The sequence below is a fragment of the Podarcis muralis genome, chromosome 13 (genome assembly GCF_964188315.1).
Source record: "Podarcis muralis chromosome 13, rPodMur119.hap1.1, whole genome shotgun sequence".
Taxonomy (NCBI): domain Eukaryota; kingdom Metazoa; phylum Chordata; class Lepidosauria; order Squamata; family Lacertidae; genus Podarcis; species Podarcis muralis.
This window is the reverse complement of record NC_135667.1, coordinates 37277400-37303904: the sequence shown is the minus strand read 5'-3', so window position 1 is coordinate 37303904 and position 26505 is coordinate 37277400. Positions and strand designations below refer to the sequence as shown.

Sequence of the window (26505 nt, the reverse complement as noted above, 5' to 3'; positions counted from 1 at the left end):
GGTGGAGAGAAAGAATGAACTTTATACTACTGTGTTACGGATTTGTGAGTGTCCTTGAGTTTCCTTGGGGAAATTGTGTGAGATAAAAAAAAAAAAGGAAAAAGGGGGAAAATGTGGAGCCACAAAGTCTGAAAGAGGATTCTTTGATCACTCAGGTGAACATAATTAGAATTGTCCCTACTATCAGGACCTAAATGCACTCAGTGGAGAATGCTTAGAATCCTCCTTTTTTTTCTTTCCAGAAAGAACTTTATTGAAACTCAGAGCAAATGAACCAAGTCTGCATTTAGAAGAATGTGTTTGGTCTCTTGGTGGTGAAGCATGGCTTATGTTGATGACAGAGGGAACTTGATTTTGGAATCATGGCAGAGGGAACTTGATTTTGGAATCATGGAACTGCTTGACAGCTGGTCTGCTGCACTTGCTAGCAGCGATCTCTTCAACCTTCATGATCTGAATTGAGTGAGCACGAGCTCTGTGACGGGCTCCCATATCGCGATAGCCCTGTGTAACAGCTCGTGTTATGAGTTCCGCTACAAGAATCATAGCGCAGCCAGATACCAAAATTTTCCACCTTCAATGGAGCCTTCTCAAAAACCTGTCCACACTACACAATTTCCCCAGAAGATGTCTTCATCTTCTTCAGCTGAGAGACAAAGTACCAGAAACGGGACTTTGCAACAACATGATTAGGAGCAAAGATGCGCTTACGATAGAGAGGTGGTGTTGGGCACTTAGGAGGCATCTCCCAACAACTTTGTACTCCCTCAGGGTGCCCAATGGCTTCATGGTGCTGCCTCTCTCGCTGTCACCCAGGAAAAAATGCTTAGAATCCTCCTGGAAACCGCCCCACTCAATGCATTAAGTCCAGGGTGGAGCTAGTAGAGATGGAGACTTTAGGAATGGGGCCGATGCATGCAGCCTCTCCACCCATAATGTCTACAGAGATGTCCTTTGAGTGCATGAATCAAGCCTCTCTCATGCATCTCTGGCCCTGTTTACCAGCCGCCGCCACCCAGCTTTCCTGACATCTGTGCCCATTAGTGGTGAGGATTTTCCAGCCCCGCTGGCAGACTCTAGCCCCAGCCCCTTCTATATTACAAGGTGTGACCAGAAGGTTAGGTGAATGGTCACAGATATCGGACAGCGGGTGGCGCTGTGGGTTAAACCACAAAGCCTATGACTTGCCGATCAGAAGGTTGGCAGTTCGAATCCCCGCGATGGGCTGAGCTCCTGTTGCTCGGTCCCTGCTCCTGCCAACCTAGCAGTTTGAAAGCACGTCAAAGTGCAAGTAGATAAATAGGTACCGCTCCGGCAGGAAGGTAAACGGCGTTTCCGTGCGCTGCTCTGGTTCGCCAGAAGTGGCTTAGTCATGCTGGCCACATGACCTGGAAGCTGTACGCCAGCTCCCTCGGCCAATAAACCCCAGAGTCAGTCACGACTGGACCTAATGGTCAGGGGTCCCTTTACCTTTTTATCGGACAGCGAGAAACATTCAAACATACGATCAGCATTGGAAACCCATGAAATGCTCTCAGTTGTGTACAGAGATGAAGCTGTAACTCAAAAGACAGTGTATGAGTAGTTTAAGGCGTTTCCGTGAAAGGTGGCAAACCATCGAAGAGGACCCTCAGTCTGGCAGACCGTCAACGAGCAGAACGGCGGCAAATGTCAACAGAGTTCGTGAATTGTTGATGCGGGGTCAGCGTTTGTCCATCCGAATGATGGCGGAAGAATTGCATATTCCGCTTGTAATCGTTACTGAGGTTACTGAGTTGTCCCACCCTCCATATCTGGCCCCGCCAAATTTCTTTCTTTTTCCAAAACTGAAAGGGCACAGATTTCCAACATTTCACACGTCCAAACTGTTGTGACGAGGGAACTGAAAGCAGTACGAAAAGAGGACTTCTCCAGAAGTTTCCAACAGCTCTACGAACGCTGTCAACAGTGCATTGTATCCAGGGGGGGGGGCCTACCTTGAAGGCCTGTAATGTATGTATGTTCAAATATTTCTCGCTGTCCGGTTTCTGTGACCATTCACCGAACTTTCCGGTTACACCTTGCATAAACTACACACAGCTTCTCTCCCATCCCAGGCTAACATATTCTTGAATAGCCAGAGGGCAATGTGGCCATATGTGGTTTACTGGTGCAGACCACCATGGTCACACAAGCACATAGGAAGATGCCTTCTACAGATTCAGACCATTGGGTGCATCCAGCCCAGTACTGTCTGCACTGACAGTGGCTCTCCAGGACTTCAGACAGGGGCATTCCCAGCCTTTTCCAAATGCCTCTGGCATAAGTCTCCTTCAGCCCCAATAGCACAAAACCAGCTTGAACCCAGCTGCTACCGTCTGGTTCTATCCCACAGCATTAGGGCTGGGCGATATAGCGATATATCATCCAAGGCCAGTTTGAAGTCCATATTGTGATATCGGTTTCATAATTTTTGACCTGGCAATATATCGCAAATCATGAAACATGTGCGTATGTGTGCAATGCAAAAAACACAATGTGGGGAAAACAGTGAAGCCAGCCAATGCTTCTCTCGATTCCTGCAGTCCCTGTTAAGTCTGCTGGGTCAGCTCTCCCTGCCTCCTTCAGGGAACAGTGAAAAGAAGAAGAAGAAGAAGAAGAAGAAGAAGAAGAAGAAGAAGAAGAAGAAGAAGAAGAAGAAGAACCACCAGACAGAGAGCCTTCTTGGTAGTGGCGCCCACCCTGTGGAACACCCTCCCTTCAGATGTAAAGGAAATAAGCAGCTATCCTATACAGTGGTGCCCCGCAAGACGAACGCCTCGCAAGACGGAAAACCCGCTAGATGAAAGGGTTTTCCGTTTTGGAGGCGCTTCGCAAAACGAATTTCCCTATGGGCTTCCTTCGCAAGACGAAAGCCCATAGGGAAATCTCCGGGACAGCGGGGAAGCGCAGCGCGTCTTCCCCACTGTCCTCGGACCTCCTCCGAAGGCTGGCGGCGGGGCGGAGAGACCTCCTCCCGCCGCCAGCTCTCGGAAGGCTGCTCTGAAGGCTGCCGGTGGGGCGGAGAGACCTCCTCCCGCTGCCAGCCTTCAGAAGGCTGCTCCGAAGGCTGGCGGCGGGAGGAGGTCTCTCCGCCACTCCGCCAGGCTTCAGAAGGCTGCTCCGAAGCCTGGCGGCGGGGCGGAGAGACCTTCTCCCCGTGCCAGCCTTCGGATGGCTGTCCTGAAGACTTGGGGTGGGAGAAGGGTTTTCCTCCGCTGTCCTCCGCTGTCCCGGGGTTTTTTAAAATGCTGGGGGTGGGAAGAAAAGCCCTTGTCCCCCCCCGGACCTGGTCTGAAGGCGGTTTCCATAGGAACGCATTGATTGATTTTCAATGCATTCCTATGGGAAACCGTGCTTCGCAAGACGAAAAACTTGCAAGACAACAAAACTTGCGGAACGAATTAATTTCGTCTTGCGAGGCACCACTGTATTTAAAATACAGAGGCAGCTCTGTTCAGGGAAGTTTAATGCTGTACTGTTTTTAACACTTGATTGGGAGCCGCTCAGAGTGGCTGGGGAAACTCAGCCAGATGGGCAGGGTATAAATTTATTATTATTATTATTATTATTATTATTATTATTATTATTATTATTATTATTATTAGAGGAGGAGGAGTTTGGACTTGATATCCACTCCCCTTAAGGAGTCTCAAAAATTTCCCAGTGTTATTCTCAGGCTGAAGAAGAAGAAGAAGAAGAAGAAGAAGAAGAAGAAGAAGAAGAAGAGGAGGAGGAGGAGTTTGGATTTGATGTCCCACTTTATGACTACCCTAAGGAGTCTCAAAGCGGCTAACATTCTCCTTTCCCTTCCTCCCCCACAACAAACACTCTGTGAGGTGAGTGAGGCTGAGAGACTTCAGAGAAATGTGACTAACCCAAGGTCACCCAGCAGCTGCATGTGGAGGAGCGGGGAAGTGAACCCAGTTCACCAGATTAACAAGTCCACCGCTCTTAACCACTACGCCGAGCAGGCAGAAATCATGGTGCAGGAAAAACCATGAAGCCAGCCAATGCCTCTACATAGCTCCATCCTTATTTCGTACTTTGTGACATATCGGTTTAGCTGGTGATCTACCACAATGTTGAAAACCAGATATTGCCCAGCCCTACGCAGCATGCTCCCTTCTCTCAGCCTGCTTCCCCATAGTGTACCTTCTTCTGCGATACATACCAGCCAGATTTTGGTGGTGTTGGATATCTTGCCGTGCTCCTCAAAGATCCAGCCATGGTAGCACAGCAGCATCTTGAGAATGCTACGCATGGTCACGATGAGGGCCAGCCATAGCCCTGTGGAAAAAGCCAGGGCACTGAGGACTGTCAGGCCTTGATCTGACAGGTAGTCACTGAGGACAACATGGTGGGGAAGGAGACGAAGAGAGAGGGAGAGGGAGAAAAACGTACAGGCCTTAAAATTAAAACAATCGATTTCCCAAGAGAAGAAAACCTAATTCTGTCTTCTGGTCCGATGTCTCCAGGCTAACACACATGCACACAAATGCTTAAGGGTTTAAAATGTGGACTTGCTGTTTTAAACTAAAGGTCCGTCTTGGCAAGTCATCGCTCTCCAAAAGCCGCCAATCAAATGCCCCCTGTCTGTGAATATGGAGATTCCATCATGTTAATGCAAGACAGAACTATCCTCCATATGTTTTTCTAAAGTCATCCAAGCAAGAGGCCATTGTTTTGGCAATGGAGTAATGTACTTTCCAAAGCCTGCTGCCAATTAGATATATGTTGGAGGGAACCCTAGGTGCATACATCTTTACATGAGTCAGGCCCTCTTCAGGCTTGAGGCTGATTCCATAGTACCATGGCTGGCACATGTGGGGCTACCCTATTCAGGCATGAAAACCCCTTCACATGTTCACACTGAACACCTCAAGAGGACTCTTTGGTCGCTAGAAAATTGTCTCCCAACCACAACACCTCTGGCCAAAAGGACCTTGGCAGTACTCAAGAGTTTCTGACCTGATGACAACTTCCAGTATCAACAAAATGCACTCTTTCCAATGTGTTTGACATGGACACATCCCTGGACTGTGTTTGAGAGTGGTTTTGAAGCAACCCTCCAAGAAAACCATTCAAAACAACATGGAACCATGTGAATAAGCCACAGGAAGCCTCGAATTTGTAGGCTCCCCAGTCTTCCTCTCTCATTCTCCAGGAGAAGGAGTTTGGAAGCAGCTACTTCTAATTTTAAACAAACCATAGTACCCCATCATGTCTAAACACAGAGAAATGTAGTTTGTTTAAACAATGTTTTCAGGACAAGATGGGAAGTGAGTCCACAGTTTGATTCTGGGTAGTTCTTGTAAGTGTGAACAAACCACAGTTATCGTAATTTCAGAGGCCACCATAAATAAGGGTTTGTCTAAAAGCAAAGGCTTCCCATTTCCTCCTCATTGGCTTGAAAGGCGACAAGAGGGGTTGGAGAATTCACACGAGCCTGAGATGTGCTGCCGCCTGTTCTCGTAGCAGGAAACCATTATTTCCCAGAATGTATGAAAACCAAGTCTTAGTTTTAGTCTCTTTCCCCCTCATTGATTCATCCACAACTCCCACCCTTCTCCCTTCCCATTTCCCATTTCAATACCTGACTGGCAGGTGTTCCTTGATCTTTCCAATCATGCCCATGGAGGGGTCAAGTCGAGAGTACTGGGTTACCAAGATGGCAGTAACCATGAACAGCCAACTGGATGGGCTGGCAGGATACACGCCTGTCACAAAACTGTTCTGTTAGGGGAGGTCACAAAAAGATGAATGTGAACAAATTGTTGCTATCGTCATGAGTCAAATCTTCTGTAGTTTTGAAGGCACATTGCCCTTTCTTTGGAAAATATGGTACATGGACCGAACTTTGCCCAGTTCCCTAAACTGCCCACTCACTTCCTTTCCCTCAGACACTTGGCAAAACTGCTGGTGTGCACTTTTTCTTGAAGAAGCAGAGTGGATTTGTGGAGAGCAGGGAGGCTATACTTGACAACATAGGTATTTCAGCCTTAAAAATCAACCAACACATTGTTTTCTCAGAATGTAAGCTGCATTGAATGTGCTTTGAACTGTTGGATGCTGATTAATAGTGCTTGTTGCTTTTAACAAATTAAACAGGTCCCAACATTTTATAAGCTGGCTCTCTCATTTTTGCTCCGAGCAACCCACCCCCAATTTCCAAGCTACATCTCAGCATCAAACATCATTTTACACTAGGGCCTTGTTCGCATGTCCTTCACATTAAACCATAGTTAGGAACAACCCATAGTCTTAACAAGTACAAGCAAGCTGCTCATTAAGTACCAGCTTCTGTCTTTACTGTACTGGGAGGGAAACAAACTAAACTGTGGTTTAGTATGATGTTCAAATCAGGTAAGATCACCTGCTGAGTTCATGATGGAGATGAAATTTTAACAAGGACCTCCTAATTCATAGCTCTCTTTTATCCTTACAACAACCCTGTATGCCATCCCTCCATAATACAAATGGAGACAGCATCTTCACAAGGACACCCAATAGACTTATGGATTATTGACTAAAAAGGAACAGGTTGTCAATGTTATTGAACCTTAATTATTGAAGAACAAGCACCGTGATCTCTTTGGGTGGGGGGGCACTTGGGCACTCTCCACTCTCTGTCAAACCCTTGACTTGAGGGTTAGTTCTAAAATGGAACCCAGAACCGCCTGTTCTGATTTGGTCAAACAAACTTTCATTCGCACCATACCCCGAACGTACTGGACTCAAGTCATTTCCGATAACCTGGGAGGCCTTATTCTCATGCCTAACCCAGGCCTCCAACTGCCTTGACTTCCCTAGATTACAGTTGAATTCTTCCTAAGGCTCCAACATGGGACGGTTGGGTTCCCAAGAGTAAACTAAGAGCTGGGCTCTCAAGACATGAATGTCACAGAATTGTAGAATTGCAGAGCTGGAAGGGACCAAGAGAGTCATCTAGTCCAACCCACTGCAATACAGGAATCTTTTTGCCCAACACGGGGCCAGAACCTATGGCTGTCTCATGCTCTACCAACAGAGCTATCCCTCAGATACAAATTAATTCCAGAGCATCTTGAGCAAGCGCTCCTTGTTAAGTTGTGGGTGAACATATCAGACGACACAGCGATTCTTCAAACAGCTCTTGTTTATTCACAGGCCAGAACAGAACTGAACTGAAGGGTTCTGCCAGCCTGCTTATATAGAGCTCCAGTACAACGTAACTGTAACAACTTTCTGTAACTATCCAATCACTGAACGTCACTTTCGATCCCTTATTTGCATATGTGGACCTGAACTATCCCCCTGCTGGCCCAGGGTGAGAACTTCAGTACATAACACTCGTTATCCCTATCTTACCCGCAACTGGTTGAATTTCTTCTTCCAGGACCGCAGGCCTGAGAGGTAAACCTCCTTGAGGGCTGCATGGCTCAGCTGGAGGTCGATACCCTCTGGAGAGACCGTGAATTGGAATGCCACAGCCTGGTGAGCCTCCGCCATCTTGGGAGGATGCTAGCTTGTTGGCTAAGAAAAGAAAGAGAACGAGAGGATGAACACATCCCTTTAAACCTGTATCGAAAACCCCTCAAATTCATACATTGACAATTATTATTTATACCCTGCCTTCGACCCCCAACCCTAACAGGGACTCAAGGTTGCTTACACATAAAAGGCAGAAAGGTATTGTGCCGGTAGTTAAAATGGCACAAAACAGCACTAGGTGGTGGACTGCATTCTGGGGACTTGGAATATCTTCCACTAGTATTGCAGTTTTACCTGGCAAAAGGCTGACATCACAATGACAAAGGTGAGTGTCATTGTGTATTTGGCTGAGACCTGGCCAAACAGATAGCAAAGGTTTGGTGCGAGCTCTGGGAGAAGCCTTGTGTTTGTTGCCTATGTTCCCTCGCTATAAATGAAGAACTTGAGGAGGTGTGAAAGAAAGAAAGATGAGTCTTCTCTGTGGTGGCACCACAGTTATGGATAACAGTCCCTATAGGATCCTTGCCTGTCACCTTCGCTTTAGTCGTTCTGGAACTGGCAGTTCGAATGTGTGCCACAGGGTGAGCTCCCATTGCTCTGTCCCACCTCCTGCCAACCAAGCAGTTTGAAAGCACGCCAGTGCAAGTAGATAAACAGGTACTGCTGTGGCAGGAAGGTAAACAGCGTTTCTGTGCTCTCTGGCTTCCGTCAAGGTGTTCTGTTACACCAGAAGCAGTTTAGTCATGCTGGCTAAATGGCCCGGAAAGCTGTCTGTGGACAAACGCCAGCTCCCTCGGCCTGAAAGCGAGATGAGAGTTGCACCACATAGTTGCCTTTGACTGGACTTAACCGTCCAGGGGTCCTTTACCTTTTTACCTTTACCTTCTGGTACTAGGTGAACACCTTTTTTATTTTCTCAGGCTTTTAAATCTTGAAATTGTCTAGTAAATTATGGGACTGGACTAGGACCTAGGACACCAATAACTGAGAGCCAGTGTGGCATAATGGTTAGAGTGCTGGACCATTACCTGGGGGAATAAGGATGAATCCCCACACAGCCATGAAGCTCACTGGGTGACCTTGGGCCAGTCACCATCTCTTAGCCTAACCTACCTCACAGGGTTGTTGTGAGAATGAAATGGGGAGAACCATGTACACCACCTTGAGATCCTTATGAGGTAAAAGTGGTATATAAATGTAATGAATAATAAAATAATAATAATAGATCTTTAGATATTTCTGAAGTTTGTCTTTGCTTCTACTTTTGTTTGATACTCTGCTGCTGTTTTTACGCTGTATTTAGATTTTTTTGGTCTTGGCTTTTTAATGTATGCTTTACTTCCACTGTTAGCCACCCAGAGCATATACACTGAGTAAATAAACAAGAAATTATTATTATTATTTTCCAATTTGAGTTGAAGGGATATTTATTTTGCCACCAGCTTTAATTATTTTGCCACCAGCTTTACTGCAGTTTACAATGGTAAAAACAATAAAATACAAGTACAAGAACAGCAACGAAACCACAAAATAAAAGCAGAAGAGAAAAGAACCAGAAAACCTTTCATCTCAAAAAGGGTTCAAAGTAGAGAAGGATAGCTTTTCTCTGGTACTCAGGGAAAATGAAGGTAGTGCCAGGCAAACATACCAAAAGAAGCGCGTTTTACAATTTGCACTCCACCACACAGGCCTGATTTGCACATAATGCTAAACCATGGCTTATTAAACTACATGGTGCATTGAACCACCCCATACATGTTAGTGTGAACCCTGCCAACCACTTGAAAAACCTTGGTTGTAATAAATAAACCATCCTTTAAAAAAAAGATTTAAACAGATAACGTCATGATATAAACCGCAAAAAAAAAGGCAGCTGGGAAAAGGAATCTCCACAAGAAAAGCAGCTCCACTACTTCAGGCAAGAAACATCTGGAATCCCCTCCCTCCAGGAAAAAAAATATGTGTTGGTTTTCACTAAGGGAGAAAATGGATGAATCGCTTCCAAAGGAGGGGTGTGGGCCTTCTGCACAAAATTTACCACATACCTCATTGCACGTTGCCAAGGCCCAATACAGGTTTGGCTGCCATGACAACAGTTTTCTGTTGCCAGGGAGTTAAGGGGAGTGACAGGAGAGCCGTCAAAAAGAAGGGCAATAACATCTGGCGTAGTAACTCAAAAATACGAGAAGTCTGAGCAGTTTTAACCCACCCCTCACGTGCAGGCTTGGGAATACTCTCCCTTGTCAATAAGAAGAGACTATCCTCTTACCAGAGAATTCAAAAATCTGGGCTACCAACCACAACTCTAACCACTGGCCCTCACCACCCCCAATTGGCTTTCAGCTCCTTCAAATCACTACCCATCCCATTACCACGTATGTGCCAGGACTAGACTGGAGATTGGGGGGAGGGGCTTTCCCAGCTGTGAACAGATTGGGCAGGGATTCCCAAACTTGGGTCTCCAGCTGTTGCTGGACTACAATTCCCATCATCCCTGACCACTGGTCATGCTAGCTGGGGATGATGGGGGTTGTAGTCCGACAGTAGCTGGAGACCCAAGTTTGAGGAACCCTGCTGAAATATACTCAGAGTGTGAATTTCATGCTCTTTATTCAGCTTGTAGTAGCAATGAATGAAACTTTCCCCAAAATGTCTAGCTATATATACATTATTTACACAATGGGCCCCGTGTGATTGGCTAATTCCAGGCTGCTCCTGCAGGCCAATCAGGTTGCAGATTCACTTCCTCCAGAAGCCTGATTGGCTGCTCCTGCAGGCCAATCAGACTGCTGCATCCTGGATCCTTTTGTTCTAGGATTCAGCTCAGTACATAACACCTGCCCTAAGCAGAGCTCTCTTTTGGTTTATATGGTGCAAAATGGCAGGTTGTGCTTTCATCCGCAACTCCAGTCGTAATATAAGGTCTGGAAGGTGTGGGTGAAGAGATGGGGAGGAAGGTAAGCCGGCTCCAGGGAAGGGCTAGGGAGCCTGTGGTCCTCCGGATGTTGGTGGACGACACCTCCCTTCCTCCCCGACCTTTGGCCATACACCTGGTGCTGATGGGAGTTGGAGTCCAACAACATCCAGAGGGCTGCAGGTTCTCCTCCCTTGACCTAGGGAAGAAAAATCCTACATGCAGCCCACAATGGCGCCTCTCAGCAACATTTGATGCCCCATACTCCCTTCCCAAAGCCTAGCTAGCACTTCCCCAGCTTTGAGGAGGTGGGAGGGCTCTAGAACAAGCAGAAAGGTAATAACAGCTCACCTATTCAGGAGATCCTTTCTGTGTGTTTTATATACACCGATTTTACACTGTTGGGCTTATCTGGAAAACGCTCAACAAAAATGCAAGGGTTTTCGTTGCTGTTTTAAAGGGGTGAGCGAGATGGAGGCAGGATTCGGAGCTTCAGCTCCCTCGCTGCTTGCAGCTGTGCTCCTCTACCACCTTCCATCAGCTTGCTCCCTCAGGCTGCAGAATGTTGCTCCCAAAAGCTGTGAGGCTCTTCCCATGGGAGCTGCCATGCTGGGGTTAAGCTAGGTCATGGGTAGGCAACCTAAGGCCCGGGGGCCGGATCCGGCCCAATCGCCTTCTAAATCCGGCCCGCGGATGGTCCAGGAATCAGTGTGTTTTTACATGAGTAGAATGCGTCCTTTTATTTAAAATGCATCTCTGGGTTATTTGTGGGGCATAGGAATTCGTTCATTTTTCTCCCCAAAATATTTTCCGGCCCCCCACAAGGTCTGAGGATCAGTGGACCGGCCCCCTGCTGAAAAAGTTTGCTGATCCCTGAGCTAGAGAGATCCCAAGTGGGTCACTGCCTTGCCTTGCCTCAGATATCAAAGCAGGAGGGCGTGCTTTGATGGAGAGCTTTCCACACCATTGGAGTGATTCAGGCGTGAGATAAGAGAAACAATTGGCACAGCTACCCACCATGCAGCCTGGGGCAGATTTATGTTTTATCATGTTTTTAATATTCTGTTGGGAGCCTCACAGAGTGGCTGAGGAAACCCTGCCAGATGGGCGGGGTATAAAGTATTATTATTATTATTATTATTATTATTATTATTATTATTATTATTAATGTGCTGAGACCCTAAACTACACCAAGTCGAAGGGACCGCATAGAATCTGTCCATAACACTAATAGCAAGGGCAATGAAAACAGAAACGGCATCATTTTATATTTGCATTTATATATGCACACAGACAAGGATGCAACTAAAAGCTAAAAATCTTCACACCAGTGTTTCCTGAAGCTCTTACAGTGGAGGCATACAATCATATAACACTCCCTCGCCCAGGTTTTAGAGGCTCGCCTTATACACATCTGTGTTAGTCGCTATTTTGGGTGTGCCACCACATTGTGAGAATGCAAGATCAGAGAAGCAACTCATGCAATACGCAGCCTCCCCCAAGGGCAGGAAATTATGATAATGCCTTTGCTACGTCTAAGTTATTGATTTAATTACATCAGAGGCAAAGAAGAGCTAAAACCTTTTGATTCCCTGCTCCACCCAGATATAAGGCTGTCCCAAACAAACCACAAGCTGTAACCAAGTCTTGATAGGAGTGCGTTTCGGGGAACTAAACCCCAAGCCCAAGTAGGGCTGGGCAATACTGTCTATCAATATAGCATCCAAAACCGGTTTGAAGTCCATATCAGGATATCGGTTTCATAATTTTTGACCTGGCAGGTAAAAAGGTAAAGGTAAGTCAAAGGAGACTATGGGGTTGCAGCGCTCATCTCGCTTTTAGGCCGAGGGAGCCGGCGTTTGCCCACAGACAGCTTTCCGGCTCATGTGGCCAGTATGACTAAACCGCTTCTGGCACAACGGAACACTGTGACAGAAACCAGAGCGCATGGAAACACCATTTACCTTCCTGCCACAGCGGTACCTATTTATCTACTTGCACTGGTATGCTTTCGAATGGCTAGGTTGGCAGGAGCTGGGACAGAGCAACAGGAGCTCACTCTGTCATGGGGATTCGAACCACCGAACTTCCGATCGGCAAGCCCAAGAGGCTCAGTGGTTTAGACCACAGCACCACCCACGTCCTGGCAATATATTGCAAATCATGATGCATGTGTGTGTGTGTGTGTGTGTGTGTGTGTGCTATGCAAAAATCACAATGTGGGGAAAACTGTGAAGCCAACCAATGCCTCTGTTAGGGTCGCCATATTTCAAAATGTGAAAATCCAGACACAAAAGTTGTTGAACTATTTTTTCAAGGCAATTTGCCAAAAAAGCAACACTTCCAACATGGCTTCCCGCGTTTTCCTGAACATTTTTACTGATTTTGGGAAATTCCGCCGGGACGGATGGCAGCCCTACTAATCCTATGAAGAGAGCACAGCAGAGGCTATATTTTCTGAGAATCCTCTGGAAAGACAATCTCTCAAAGGACCTGTTGATGGCTTTTTACCATTGCACTGTGGAGTGTATTAACTTATGGTCTGTGTGTGTGGTTTGGGAGCTGCACAGCCAGGGAAAAAACAATGCTGTCCATGGTTGTAAAGACTGCAGAGAGAATAATTGGGTGCACTCTTCCCACCTTAGATCAAATCTATGTTGTCAGGTGCCTTAAGAAAGCGGCAGAGATAGCTCAGGATAGTATGCACCCCGGAAATGATCTCTTTCAGCTTCTGCCTTCTGGAAGAAGGTATAGGGTTATAAAGACCAGGACTAGCCGCCTGAGAAACAGTTTCTACGCAAATGCAATTCTGGTTCTAAACGCAGCATAAGGGGTCTCTATAGTATAGTGTATTTTAAAATGGGGTTTCAGAATTTTTAGGGGGTTTTGAATGTTTTATGTAGTTTTTCAATTTCATTGTTCTGCATGGGACAATGACAATAAAGATATCGTGTGTATCGAGTATCATAGCTCCATCCTTATTTCAGACATTGTGATATATCAGGATGTAGCGATGTTCAGCTGGTGATATATGAAGTTGAAAACCTGCTCCATCTGGTTGGCCACCGTGAGAACAGGATGGTGGACTAGATGAGCTACTTGATGAAGCAGGCTCTTTTTGTGTTCATTTTTTTTACGGCAGAACGATAGGAGGGATGGTGTGCATCTCCGCAAAGACCAAAAAAAGGCTTCCAAAGCTCAGCAGGGCATTAGGAAAGTCTGATCAGATTGCTTTTGTAAGATAAGAACCGCAGTCAGGATCCACAATCGCTTTCCCAGGAAAACAGGGCGTGAGCCCAGGTGTTCTGGCTAGATCCCAACTGGGCAAAAGTTGACAACTCTCTGATCTAGAAACCTCCCTCAAGTGCGCCTTACACAATCCTGTTATTCTCGAGGTGTTTCGGCTGCAGCATCACAAGCTAGGAGAAGCACACCTCAGAGCACGGGACCAGGTTCCACAAGGGAATGCATTGGAAGGCAGGGCCTGCCCCACAGAAGCATCCCTCTCCAACCCCACTGGGACCAGAATCACAGTGTGAAGAAGAAGAAGAAGAAGAAGAGTTTGGATCTGATATCCCGCTTGGCTGAGGCTCCAATACTTTGGCCACCTCATGAGAAGAGAAGACTCCCTGGAAAAGACCCTGATGTTGGGAAAGATTGAGGGCACAAGGAGAAGGGGACGACAGAGGACGAGATGGTTGGACAGTGTTGTCGAAGCTACAAACATGAGTCTGACCAAACTGCGGGAGACAGTGGAAGACAGAAGTGCCTGGCGTGCTCTGGTCCATGGGGTCACGAAGAGTCCGACACGACTAAACGACTAAACAACAACAACATCCCGCTTTATCACTACCTGAAGGAGTCTCAAAGCGGCTAACATTCTCCTTTCCCTTCCTCCCCCACAACAAACACTCTGTGAGGAGAGTGGGGCTGTGAGACTTCAAAGAAGTGTGACTGGCCCGAGGTCACCCAGCAGCTGCATGTGGAGGAGCGGAGACGCGAACCCGCTTCCCCAGATTACGAGTCTATTGCTCTTAACCACTACACCACACTGGCTCTTAACCACTACACCACACTGGCTGTGTTGCCCCTCGCTGTCCAAGAGGAAAGACTTCAGCATCGTCCGCCTGCTCAGGCCTAGGCATAGTCTATAACAGGCAGGACCTATTGTCGTCTCTCCCTTTCCATCAGAACTCGTAGTGAAATGGATGGGGTGTTACCAGACATGGGTCTGGGAACCCTGAGACAAGCAGGAACTTGCTGTCAGAAAGCTCTTCCCGATGTTTGGTCAGAATCTCCTTGCTTGGAACTTGAAGCCGTTGGGTTTGAGTCCTACCCTCCAGAGAAGGAGAAAACAAGTTGTCCATTTTTCCACGTGACAACCCTGTAGACCAGTGTTTCCCAACTGGAATCCATATGGCCCCCTGGGGTGCCCCAAGATATTCCAAGGGAGGCACAGGTGAAAATTACATAAATGGGGGGGGGGGCACAGCACGAGGCTAAGGAGCCACAGAAGGAAGTGAGAAGAAAAGAATATTTTTATAAAGAAAATTCTGATTGGCTGACGATCTGCTTGGCCAATCACAAGCAGGTAAGGGGGCGGCCCACCAGGGGGCAGCCTAGCGCTTTTTTTTTGCCACATGCATTTTCTTGGAGCAGTCCTGGTTTGTTTCCAGCAGGATGGGGTGATCTCTGAGGCTCCCGTTTTGACCACTGCTTGTAGCTGCCGCTAGTGCTGTCCTAGCGCCTAGCAGACTGGGGCCTTCAGATGTTGACTAAGGGCGCAGGGCCCGTCAGCAGCTTCGGCCTGGTTCTTCAAAACATGGGGCGAAATCCCCCCCAGCGCCTAGTCAAGCAGGGCCGTCTGGCGCTTCTGACTTGCATCTAGTAAATAACTGTCTACTCAGAAGAAAGCCGCACTGAGTTCAGTGGGCCTTACTCCCAGGTAAAGGTGTGTGGGGCTATAGTGTTTTATCTAGGCAGCCGGGGCTCCTCCGGATGACAAGCTCTTTTTGCACCAGGTCATTGAGGACCACTTGCTTTTGAAAATTCTCCCATATATACAGAACTCCCTGTGCGCCTTTTGCAGACCCTCCAAGTGTCCCTATTTTCCAGGGACAGTCTCGGATTTACAGGTGTTGTCCCAGTTTCTGATTTGATCCTGGAATGTCCCGCTTTTCCTTAGGACGTCCCAATTTTCATCAGAGAAATGTTATCTGACCGCTGAGCCATCTGAAGGCAGCCCTATATAGGGAAGGTTTTTTTTTAATGTTTAATGTTTTATTATGTTGTTTTTTTATATTGGAAGCCGCCCAGAGTGGCTGGGGCAAACCAGTCAGATGGGTGGGGTATAAATAATAAAATTATTATTATGGAATAAAGGTACCCCTGCCCGTACGGGCCAGTCGTGTCCGACTCTAAGGTTGCGTGCTCATCTCGCTCAAGAGGCCGTGAGCCGGCGCCGTCCGAAGACACTTCCGGGTCACGTGGCCAGCATGACGAAGCTGCAGCTGGCGAGCCAGCACCAGCGCAGCGCACGGAAACGCCGTTACCTTCCCGCTAGAAAGCGGTACCTATTTATCTACTTGCACTTAAGGGTGCTTTCGAACTGCTAGGTGGGCAGGAGCTGGGACCGAACGGCGGGAGCGCACCCCGCCGCGGGGATTCGAACCGCCGACCATGCGATCAGCAAGTCCTAGGCACTGAGGTTTTACCCACAGCGCCACCCGCGTCCATTATTATGGAATAGGACATCCCTATTTCCTTCGGAGAAATGTTGGAGGGTGTGCTTTTGAACTGTTATCTGTAGGTTTCTTCCTCTGTGTCAAATGACTGGGGTTAAAAAAAAGTGTTGTTTACTTTTTATAATACATGGAAGATGGATCTCCCTCGGGAGGTTGTGGACTCTCCATCCTTGGAGGTTTCTAGGCGGAGGTTGGATGGTCATCTGTCATGAATGCTTTAGCTGAGATTCCTACGTTACAGAGGGTTGCACTAGAAAGATTTACCTTTCCAGCTCTATGATTCTTTTTTCTGCTTCAACAATATTTCGTTATGTTCCTATCATTTTAAGTAACTGTATCTTTATAAATTATAAAAATTATAAATAAAACATGTTCTAGTTACAAACAAAACATTTAAATAGCTACCTTCCTACCAGTAGGATGGGGTGGGGTGGGACACAGGAAGAAAACAAGGTCAGAAGGGGGCCACGGTTGGAAAAAGGTTGGGAAACACTGCCCAGCTCCTTCAACCGTTCCTCATAAGGCTTGCTTTCCAGACCCTTGATCATCTTGGTCTGGACTTCAGTCCTGTTTTGTGCTGCTTCACCAGCATGTTCCCTGCAGGATCTCCCACCCCACTTTAGTACAGTGGTACCTCAGGTTAAGTACTTAATTCGTTCCAGAGGTCCGTTCTTAACCTGAAACTGTTCTTAACCTGAAGCACCACTTTAGCTAATGGGGCCTCCTGCTGCTGCCACGCCACCAGAGCACGATTTCTGTTCTCATCCTGAAGCAAAGTTCTTAACCTGAAGCACTATTTCTGGGTTAGCGGAGTGCGTAACCTGAAGCGTATGTAACCCGAGGTACCACTGTAGATCTAGGCTGGTGAAACTGGTTCGACTCACTGCTGAGATAGAGATATCTGGAGTGGCCACGGACAGACTCCTCTTTCTCAGCCTCAGTTTCTCATCTGTGTGGGAACGGTAATATAATCTACTTCGCACGGTCGCTGTAAAGAGCAACAAGTGCTATTATATAACAAGCCTGCCTTTTCCTAGACCCCCATCCCCAAACACAATGATGTGACCTTGCATAAAATCCTATCTACCCCAGAAGTAGCTGCTGCTAAGCATTTGGTAGGAAAACCACGGGGTGTTAATTGGTTAACGTCTGTTGCACACTGCCTGCCAGGGACCGGATGCAGCTGGGCATGAATATAAAGGAAGAAACTGGGGTTTCCCTCCCCCTTTCTAGCGTAAGCAAATATTGTTGCCTTGGGCGCAGGCTGCAACTCCAGCAGATTTTAAAATAGTTAATGTTTGCTGCGCGGTAGTAGGGTGCATGCAAACTATGAGCCAGCACGGGAGTCTAGGGTGTTAGAGATGGAGGGCCCCTTCAGAAAGAAGGGCAGGATCTAAATTCCAACAACAACAACACAGACAGACAGACAGACAGACAGACAGACAGACACCTTTTAATTCAGGTAAACTGCCCACTTTTCCAACTCCAAGCAAGATACCTTAGGTTAGGAATTTGTATCTTTCACAGGGTTAGACTGCAAACTTATGTCAGGGACAGGTTGGATGAAGAAGTCTGGTGGAAGCCTGCCCATAGCTGTCAGTGGAGCCATCAGCAGAAGGGAAGAGCTGGGATCGAATAGAAACAGGAGGCTTGAGCGATTCAGGGGGCGCAGGAGAAGGAGGGCCCTCCAGGACAGGATTAGAAGCTGTGAATCACAACGTGAGTGCAAACAGTCCCTGTTATGTATTCAGTGGTCTGCATTTGCCTGAGCTTGAGTCTGGACTAAGGAATCTGAGCTCCTGTGTTCTGATTCGATACATGCTGTCCAATCACAGAACATTTCGGGATTTGGGCCTCGGCCATTGGCCCTTGGACTCTTGAGTCGTGATTCGCAGTTTGGAAGTTTAGACAGCCAATCACGTTGGGAGTGGCCCAGGCTTTCAGAAATGTATCTAAGCAGTTGCTTTGCCTCTTTTCCCAGTTATGTACAGTGGTACCTCAGGTTACATGCGCTTCAGGTTACAGACTCCGCTAACCCAGAAATAGTACCTCAGGTTAAGAACTTTGCTTCAGGATAGGAACAGAAATCATGCTCCGGCAGCGTGGCAGCAGCAGGAGGCCTCATTAGCTAAAGTGGTGCTTCAGGTTAAGTACAGTTTCAGGTTAAGTACGGACCTCCGGAACGAATTAAGTACTTAACCCAAGGTACCACTGTAGTTCAAGAAAGGTTCTTGCTGTTATCACTGTGTCTAGCCTTGTGGGAACCCGCCTACACTTCAGTCCCAGTCCTCCTTATTCTCCTCCCCCTGACTCCCCATTCCAGAATGGCCCGGTCCTGTACAACACGCCTGACATGCCCAGAAGAGCCTTTTTCTGCTTGGGAGGGATCCAGAGTGGGAGGCTAGAGGGGAAAGGTCATGCCTAGAGCTTAGTTTCAGCAACACCTTTGTTGAGTCAAGGCTAACCAGGAGCATTGCTGCATTGTTGTTTCTCTGCCAATAAAAAGCTAATTGCATTCCACCTTCCATGTGTGTGCCTGCCTAGTGGATGACCTGGCTCCTTGACAGCTCCTTGACACCTTAGTTAATGGCCCATTGTTCTCAGTGGAGAAGCAAGTCTGCAATCCTAACCCCACTTGCCTGGGAGTAAATTGCATTGTGTTTAACAGCACTTAATTCTGAGTGGACATGGGTAGGCTTGAACTATAAATCATTACTAAGTGATCCCATTAACTCCTATGGGACCTATGCGCAACTACGGTTGCAATCCTGTAGGCACTCTTGCCTGGATTAAGCCTCATTGATTTCGATGGGAATTTAAATCTAAGTAGAAGTGCCTGGAATTGTGCTGTGAGTCACCCACAGTTTGGCAATGCTGTGCTGTCTTGTCATGATCTAGATTAACCCTTGAAACCTCTAAGAGAGTTGGGAGATTAATGTTAAGTGAGATGGGAGTTGTGATAATTAATTTGGAGAGGGAAGAAACTCTGGTTTCCTTAGAGAGAAGGTGGGAAAATGCAAAGATTCTTGTTAGAGTAAGAAGGATGTGAGCGCAGGACTTCTGAGCTAGAGCAAGAATGCAGGGAAGAAAAGAATATCAGCATTTTCCAAGGCAAGAACAGTGGTAGCTAATCTGTTCCTCGGGAGGCAGTGGAGTGGAGCACAGAATCCTTTGGATATAGGGAAGGTGGAAATGCAGCTCAGAATCATGCACACACACGCCACTCAGAATCATACGATTGCAGAGTTGGAAGGGACCCCGAGGGTCATCTAGTCCAACCCCCTGCAATGCAGGAATTCTTTTGCCCAACGTGGGGCTCAAACCCACGACCCTGAGATCAAGAGTCTCGTGCTCTACTGACTTAAACATTCAGATGTCATTCTAAGGCAGCAATCCTAACCCTACTTCGCTGGGAGTAAGTCCCATTGAGTTTAATGAGACTTGCTTCTGTGGGAGAGAGCTAGGACCGTGGCATAAATCTGCAATAGGGGTACCCAGACAGGAAGCACCTCGCGGTTGCAGGTTTCGCTGGTTTTAAAACATAGGAAGCTGTCTTATACTACGTCAGATCATTGGTCCATCTTTCTCAGTGTTGTCTAGACTGAATGGCTTCATCAGGGATGCAGGCAGGCAGCCTTGCTAAGCCCTGGATGGAGTTGCTGGGAGTTGAACCTGCGACCTTCTGCATGCAGGGCAACTGCTCTGCCACTGAGCTATATGGCCCTGCCCTGCTGATAGATCCATCTCCCATGCAAATCTTGCTTCTCCACTGAGGACTTTCTCCCTTTAACATTTGGATTTCACGGGTGTTCAGCACTCTGATTCACAACAGGGCTCATGCGCAAACACCTATCTGCCCTGTGGCAAATCCACCCTGAGTATCGCACTCTCAAACTCTATGAACCTCTGCTCCGTTCAAAGTCCACCAAGCTCAGCAGCTACCTCACAAAGACAAAGAACGTCATTTCCCAAACAGAAACTAACCACCATGCAAAAGTGGGTGTGCTCTCTCTCGCTCTCTCTTTTGCTCTTTGCATAATACCTTTGAAAAATAACTTCTGCATTAAGAGAGACTTAAAGGTTTGCAGAAGCTTTGCTTATGCAGGACTCTTTTCATATGCAGAGTCAGCTCTGTTAACAAACTACTAGGTGCAGATCGTACTTTGAAATTACCATATTTTTCCATGTACAGTGGTACCTCGGGTTAAGTACTTAATTCGTTCCGGAGGTCCGTTCTTAACCTGAAACTGTTCTTAACCTGAAGCACCACTTTAGCTAATGGGGCCTCCTGCTGCCGCCGTGCCGCCAGAGCACGATTTCTGTTCTCATCCTGAAGCAAAGTTCTTAACCCGAGGTAATATTTCTGGGTTAGCAGAGTCTGTAACCTGAAGCGTATGTAACCTGAAGCGTATGTAACCCGAGGTATCACTGTATAACACCCCCCCCCCCATGTATAAGACGCCTCCTATTTTGGGACACTCCAAATTAAGAAAATGGGAGGAGACTGCCCATATTTTTTGAGCTTTTTTTAGGGGGGTTGCCAAAAATTCCTCACCCACATGACCTGCGCTGCCACTCGCACGCGTCGCAATAGCTGCTTATTGTCAGTCACTTTGCCGGCAGATGCTGCCAATCGCCCACCCATTTGATGCAGAAACAGCCAATCAACACCAGCCCTTGCCACAGCCACTAATAACACGCCCAATAGCCACTGACAATCTCCAGCTCGTGGCAGCAGCCAATCACACGTCCCCCCTATGCACTACCCGTGTATAAGATGACCCCCAATTTTTTACCTTATTGTTTAATTTAAAAAAACCTCTCCTATACATGGAAAAGTATGGTGATGCTTAAGCTTCAAGGCTCCTTATCCCAGAAGGGCCCCAGAAGCAACTACAGTCCATATTGCTTGAAAAAGTGAATCATGCATACAGTGGTACCTAAGGTTACATACGCTTCAGGTTACATACGCTTCAGGTTAGACTCCACTAACCCAGAAATAGTGCTTCAGGCTAAGAACTTTGCTTCAGGGTGAGAACAGAAATCGTGTTCCGGCGGCGCGGCAGCAGCAGGAGGTCCCATCAGCTAAAGTGGTGCTTCAGGTTAAGAACAATTTCAGGTTAAGTACGGACCTCTGGAATGAATTAAGTACTTAACCTGAGGTACCACTGTATATATAAAATTTTCCTCCTTTTCATCTCCCCAAAACTCAGAAACCATGAGGCATAGGGAATTTTAATTCACACTAGTGACTTTGATGTGTAAGGTAATCCAATCCAGTGGTTTTAATCAAAATCTGAGATGTGGTAGCTAATTTTTTTAATATATATGAAAAATGTGGCAATCTGTTATGGAATAACCCCATGGAAGAAGATAACAGTGGTTATTCAGACCACGTTGCTGGTTGTGAAGGAGTCCCCATAACAGTCCAAACTTCAGGGTCCCCAACATGTGGGTCTGCTGCTGCAAGCTACCTGTATGTATGTTAACACCAGGCTTCTACAAATGCCATTTTTTCTCCCCTATATGGAGATAATTTCAGCATAGGAGAACTGTTTTCCACAAGACACAAACAGATCTATTTATGCACAGCAAGACTTCATAATAAAGCCATTGCTACCCAGCAATAGGAAGAACACCCTGGTAATTACTGGCCAGGCATGCCCCCCTGGCAAAGTATAGTTATGGGTGACAGAACCAGGGCAGTCACTGCCAGAGGGGAATTTCTTCAGGCAGGGACGGCCAAAGGGAATATAGCAAATTGTATAGATACTTAAGAAACTGCATGTGGGTTAGAGGCAGTGGCCAGCTAACAAGTTTTCAGTCGAATGAGAAATCTGATAAACTGCACATTTCAGAGTTATCCTTTTCATTGCATCCCTATTTGTTTAAAAAAGCACATCGTTGCGCCTGCAACCCAAATACTTGCTCTGTTGATTGTACATCTTTTGCAACCAGGTCAGTGAATCTTTTAAAAAAATAGTAACTACTCCTCCAGGCATGGAGGGCAATTTCCACAGGGATTGCAATGCACATGGATGGGAAACTTAACCCTCCCCTCCCCAGCTGTGATCCCAATAAAAATAAATTCTGCCCCCCAACACCTGTGCTGCAATGGCACCAATGAAGGCTTAATAATAATAATAATTTATTATTTTTACCTTGCCCATCTGACTGAGTTTCCCCAGCCACTCTGGGCAGCACCCAACCGAGTGTTAAAAACAATACAGCATTAAATATTAAAAACTTCCCTAAACAGGGCTGCCTTCAGATGTATTTTAAAAATAGGATAGCTGCTTATTTCCTTGACATCTGATGGGAGGACGTTCCACAGGGCGGGCGCCACTACCGAGAAGGCCCTCTGTTTGGTTCGCTACGACGTCACTTCTCACAATGAGGGAACCACCAGAAGGCCCTCGGCGCTGGATCTCAGTGTACGGCCTGAACGATGGGGGTGGAGGCACTCCTTCAGGTATACTGGGGCCGTTTAGGGCTTTAAAGGTCAGCACCAACACTTTGAATTGTGCTTGGAAACGTACTGGGAGCCAATGCAGATCTCTCAGGACCGGTGTTATATGGTCCCGGCGGCCACTCCCAGTCACCAGTCTAGCTGCCGCATTCTGGATTAATTGCAGTTTCCAGATCACCTTCAAAGGTAGCTTTCCCTTCCCCTATAGTTAATTCCAGCTTGGGGTGCAGGAATGGGGGCTAAATCCCTTTGGGATTGTGGCTGAGGATACAAGGGTTAAATCCCCCCTCTCTGTTTGCTTCAGCCCAGGTGAAAATTACTCCCTCCACCCTCCCCCTGCTGGGTGCCTAACATTGCATTTACAGTGGTACCTCAGGTTACATACGCTTCAGGTTACAGACTCTGCTAACCCAGAAATAGTACCTCGGGTTAAGAACTTTGCTTCAGGATGAGAACAGAAATTGCGCGGCAGCAAGAGGTCCCATTAGCTAAAGTGGTGCTTCAGGTTAAGAACAGTTTCAGGTTAAGAACGGACCTCCAGAAAGAATTAAATTCTTAACCCGAGGTACCACTGTATTATTATTATTATTAATTGAAGATGTTCTTTTGCAACATTGCATTTTAAAGAATTCTGGTGTGACTAAGAACCACACAATTAATATAGCATGCAGTTAGGCCCTGAGTTTTCTAGGTCCCTCCAGTCCTCCGTCTCTCCAGTCAGCATGTGCTTGGAGCTTTGTTCCATCAGCACAACCAGACTCGTTTGGCCTGTCCACAGAAGACAGAAGTTGCATGTTTTGTAGGGGGTGCTGTCCACAGACAGCTAGTGCTGATCAATCCCAAGCACCGTGTGCCAACGCACCATACTGAATCACCGTATTTTTTGCTCTATAACTCACGTTTTCCCTCCTAAAAAGTAAGGAGAAATGTGTGTGTGTGTCTTATGGAGCGAATGCAGGCTGCGCAGCTATCCCAGAAGCCAGAACAGCAAGAGGGATTGCTGCTTTCACTGCACAGCGTTCGCTCTTGCTGTTCTGGCTTCTGAGATTCAGAATATTTTTTTTCTTGTTTTCCTCCTCCAAAAACTAGGTGCGTCTGGTGCGTCTTATAGAGCGAAAAATACAGTAGCTAGCTTGGGGAGAGGGGGGGGAGATGGTGGCAAGGGCTTCATCTCAGCAGTTGCCTCTACATGGGTTTTATTGCATTGCAGCAAAGCAGCTCAAATGCAATTTGGCAAGCAGAGAAAAACCACATAAACAAAATTGCTCCCGTACTAACAGATTCTCCAATTCTGCTTTGCGTTTTGGAGAGAGCAAAGAAGCCAGCCTGTTTCTATTTTCTCCAAGGGGGGGGGGAGGTAATTGCATCTTTCCCAATTCCAAGGGGGCCTTTTCTTGGGTTAAAGAGGCTGCAAAATCAGGAAGAGTTGCCCGGTCAAAGAAAAACACAGAGGCTGTCAACACTTCCCCTAAAAGCTGTAGATCAATGAATCAAAACATCACACCGGCTGCGAGGATCCAGGTTGAGTTACAGCTGCCACACTCATTCTCCTGATTTTAGCAGTTTGCTTCCATCTAGCACACAGCTAGCTCGCTCCTTTCCCCTGCAGGGTCGAGCCTCGAAATATGCAATGCTGAAACAAGATGTTATAGAAAAGGAGGCACATAGCTATGTAGGTGAAATGTCAAGCCACAACAGGAATGTGTTCCTTGCGCTTGCCGTTTTGCCTGGGGGCCCAGACTATCTCATCACCTAGGTAGAAGAAGAATTTCAAAGGACCCCAGGAACCCAACCTACCTAACCCAACCTGTTGGTCCACTGAGCAGCGCAGTATATATAATCTGCAACCCCATAAAGTAACTTAAACCTGTAATTTCAAATGCAATCTGGGAATAGCTGTCTTCTTAGTAAGCACCAGCAAAACAACCCAATTTCTGCAAACTTAATTACTTGCGTCAAGTTTGCAATAACAGCAGCGACAAATTGAGGCTCATTTGCTTATTCTACCCTGAATTCTTGCAAAACTGCCCGTTTTTGTGAACATTTTCTGCTGTTTGCCTGGGGGGGGGGAATGCTCCCAGTGCTAGGGCTGCCTTATTTTGAAGAGCAAAAAAGAGGACACGTTTGCTGACTTCTGCTTTTAACTACAGATCGCTACGACGACTCTACCCATGAAAAAGAGGACGTGTCCTGGAAAAAGAGAACATATGGCAACCTGACGTAGGCACTAGACTGAATGGCAGTTTGTTTCCCCTTGCAAAGAGAAGGCGTGGGGGCCCCCTTCAGATGTGGGACCACAGGAGAGGGTAGAAGCTTAAAGACCCCCCCCCACCCTCCACAAAGACACCCCCCCAAGATCCTGATCCATGCTGGACATTTTGAAAGGAAACTACTGCACTCAAGGGCAAACAGTGTAGTTAATGTAATGAGTGGTTTTACTCTAATTCTTTGGGAAGTAAATCATGCTTCATAGTTAGAGCAAGTCATTAGGCTGGGGGCTAACCTTAGGCTCTCGTGTGCTCCAGCCCTCTCCACTGCTATGGAACAGTGACGTTGCCAAATGTCGTTCAGTTTTGCTCTCTGAGTCCCACCCGGTGAGACAGACACTCTGGAATGAGTTTAAATCAGGAAGTGCGCTTCCTTTGAGGCATCCACCAATCAGCCTCCCACTCACAAATGAACAAACAAACGGACACAAGCACACTTTCCAAGAGAAAGCATGGTAGGGTGGAAACCCAAGGCAGTGACAGGGAAGAGACAAACTGGGGTACAGGTTCTGAAATGTGGGACTCGGGAATCCTGGCAATTGGCTCTTTGCTATACTCTACAACCCCACCCAAAGTGTTGGCAAGACACCACTTTTCCCCATATCCACGCAAACCAAAACACCAACAACACACACAACCCTGTTTTCCACCAAAACATGGAGCATATTAAAACATATTTTTACAGAACCTAGAAGACTTCAGTCCCTCCCAAATATTGCTGGGCTGCAACTTCCATCACGTCCAGCCCAGCGAATGGTCAGGAACAATGGGAGCTTTACTGGTCTGTTTCCACCATTCCAGAAAATTCAGCCACTAGATCTGGAATCGCAGCCCTATTTGCCCCAATCTTCACACCCTCCATCCCTCTCATTCCTTCTCCCATACAACTGAGTTGTGGAAGAACCGCCAAGGAAATTCCACTATATCCTCTGAGGCTGCCCTAAATCCTCTGTCAACACAACCAACCATTCCCTGATCCAATTTCCTGCGTGTTCTTTGCTCCAGGACCCAATCCTACCTGCGTACAGCGCTGGATCGCCTAAGAACAGATGCAATCTGCTCCTTGCAGCCTCCTCTAAGAAATGTGCTGGCTGACTCTTCTGCTCAAACTCCCTCCCACTTAAAAACTGGTTGTACTGGTTTTTAATCAGCCTGGCAAAATAGCGAAGACTTCCCAATTCTTGCCATGGGAGCCTACAGGGAACTAAATAATAAGAGCCAGATGTTTACCTCTTGGAACATCCCTCCAAAAGATGTTCAATGGGCACCTTCTGTACCAGCTTATAAAGCATGCTGAAAACATTTCTGCTCTACATTCCAGACGTACCCAGGCAATTAATGGTCTACTGGTGTTTGCTTTGAATTCTTCTGTTCTTAATTGGTTTTAAATATGATGTTACTGTATGGCTTGTTTTAAACTTCTGTGGCATATGTCTATGATGTGGGGATATATAATTATTTGTATAAATATATGCCACTGCACCCCAAAAGACCAGCTCTGAGGGATGACTATTTGGGGCACAGTTTACAGTGGCTCCCCTCCAGTGTGGTGTAGTGGTTAAGAGCAGTGGACTCGTAATCTGGTGAACCAGGTTCGCTTCCCCGCTCCTCTACATGCAG

The 26505-nt window shown here is 46.9% G+C and overlaps 1 protein-coding gene and 1 pseudogene across 4 annotated transcripts in view; both read right to left on the bottom strand.

Annotated features, from left to right (window-relative positions):
- Nucleotides 1-26505, bottom strand: part of CPT1C (carnitine palmitoyltransferase 1C) — a 67359-nt gene that overhangs the window by 35200 nt on the left and 5654 nt on the right. For 3 of the 4 annotated variants that reach the window (XR_013390444.1, XR_013390446.1, XM_077917410.1), the window contains exons 3-5: nt 7369-7533; nt 5615-5754; nt 4193-4364 (exon numbers count right to left, since the gene is read on the bottom strand). Coding sequence is in view for 1 of the 4 variants with exons in the window: in XM_077917410.1 (XP_077773536.1) it covers nt 4193-4364; nt 5615-5754; nt 7369-7509 (453 nt within the window). In the remaining 3 variants the exon portion in view is untranslated. Of the gene's footprint in view, nt 1-4192; nt 4365-5614; nt 5755-7368; nt 7534-25903; nt 25979-26505 lie in introns of those variants that run through there. The other variant, XR_013390445.1, reaches the window with a different exon arrangement.
- Nucleotides 7-1926, bottom strand: LOC144325138 (large ribosomal subunit protein eL20 pseudogene; annotated as a pseudogene).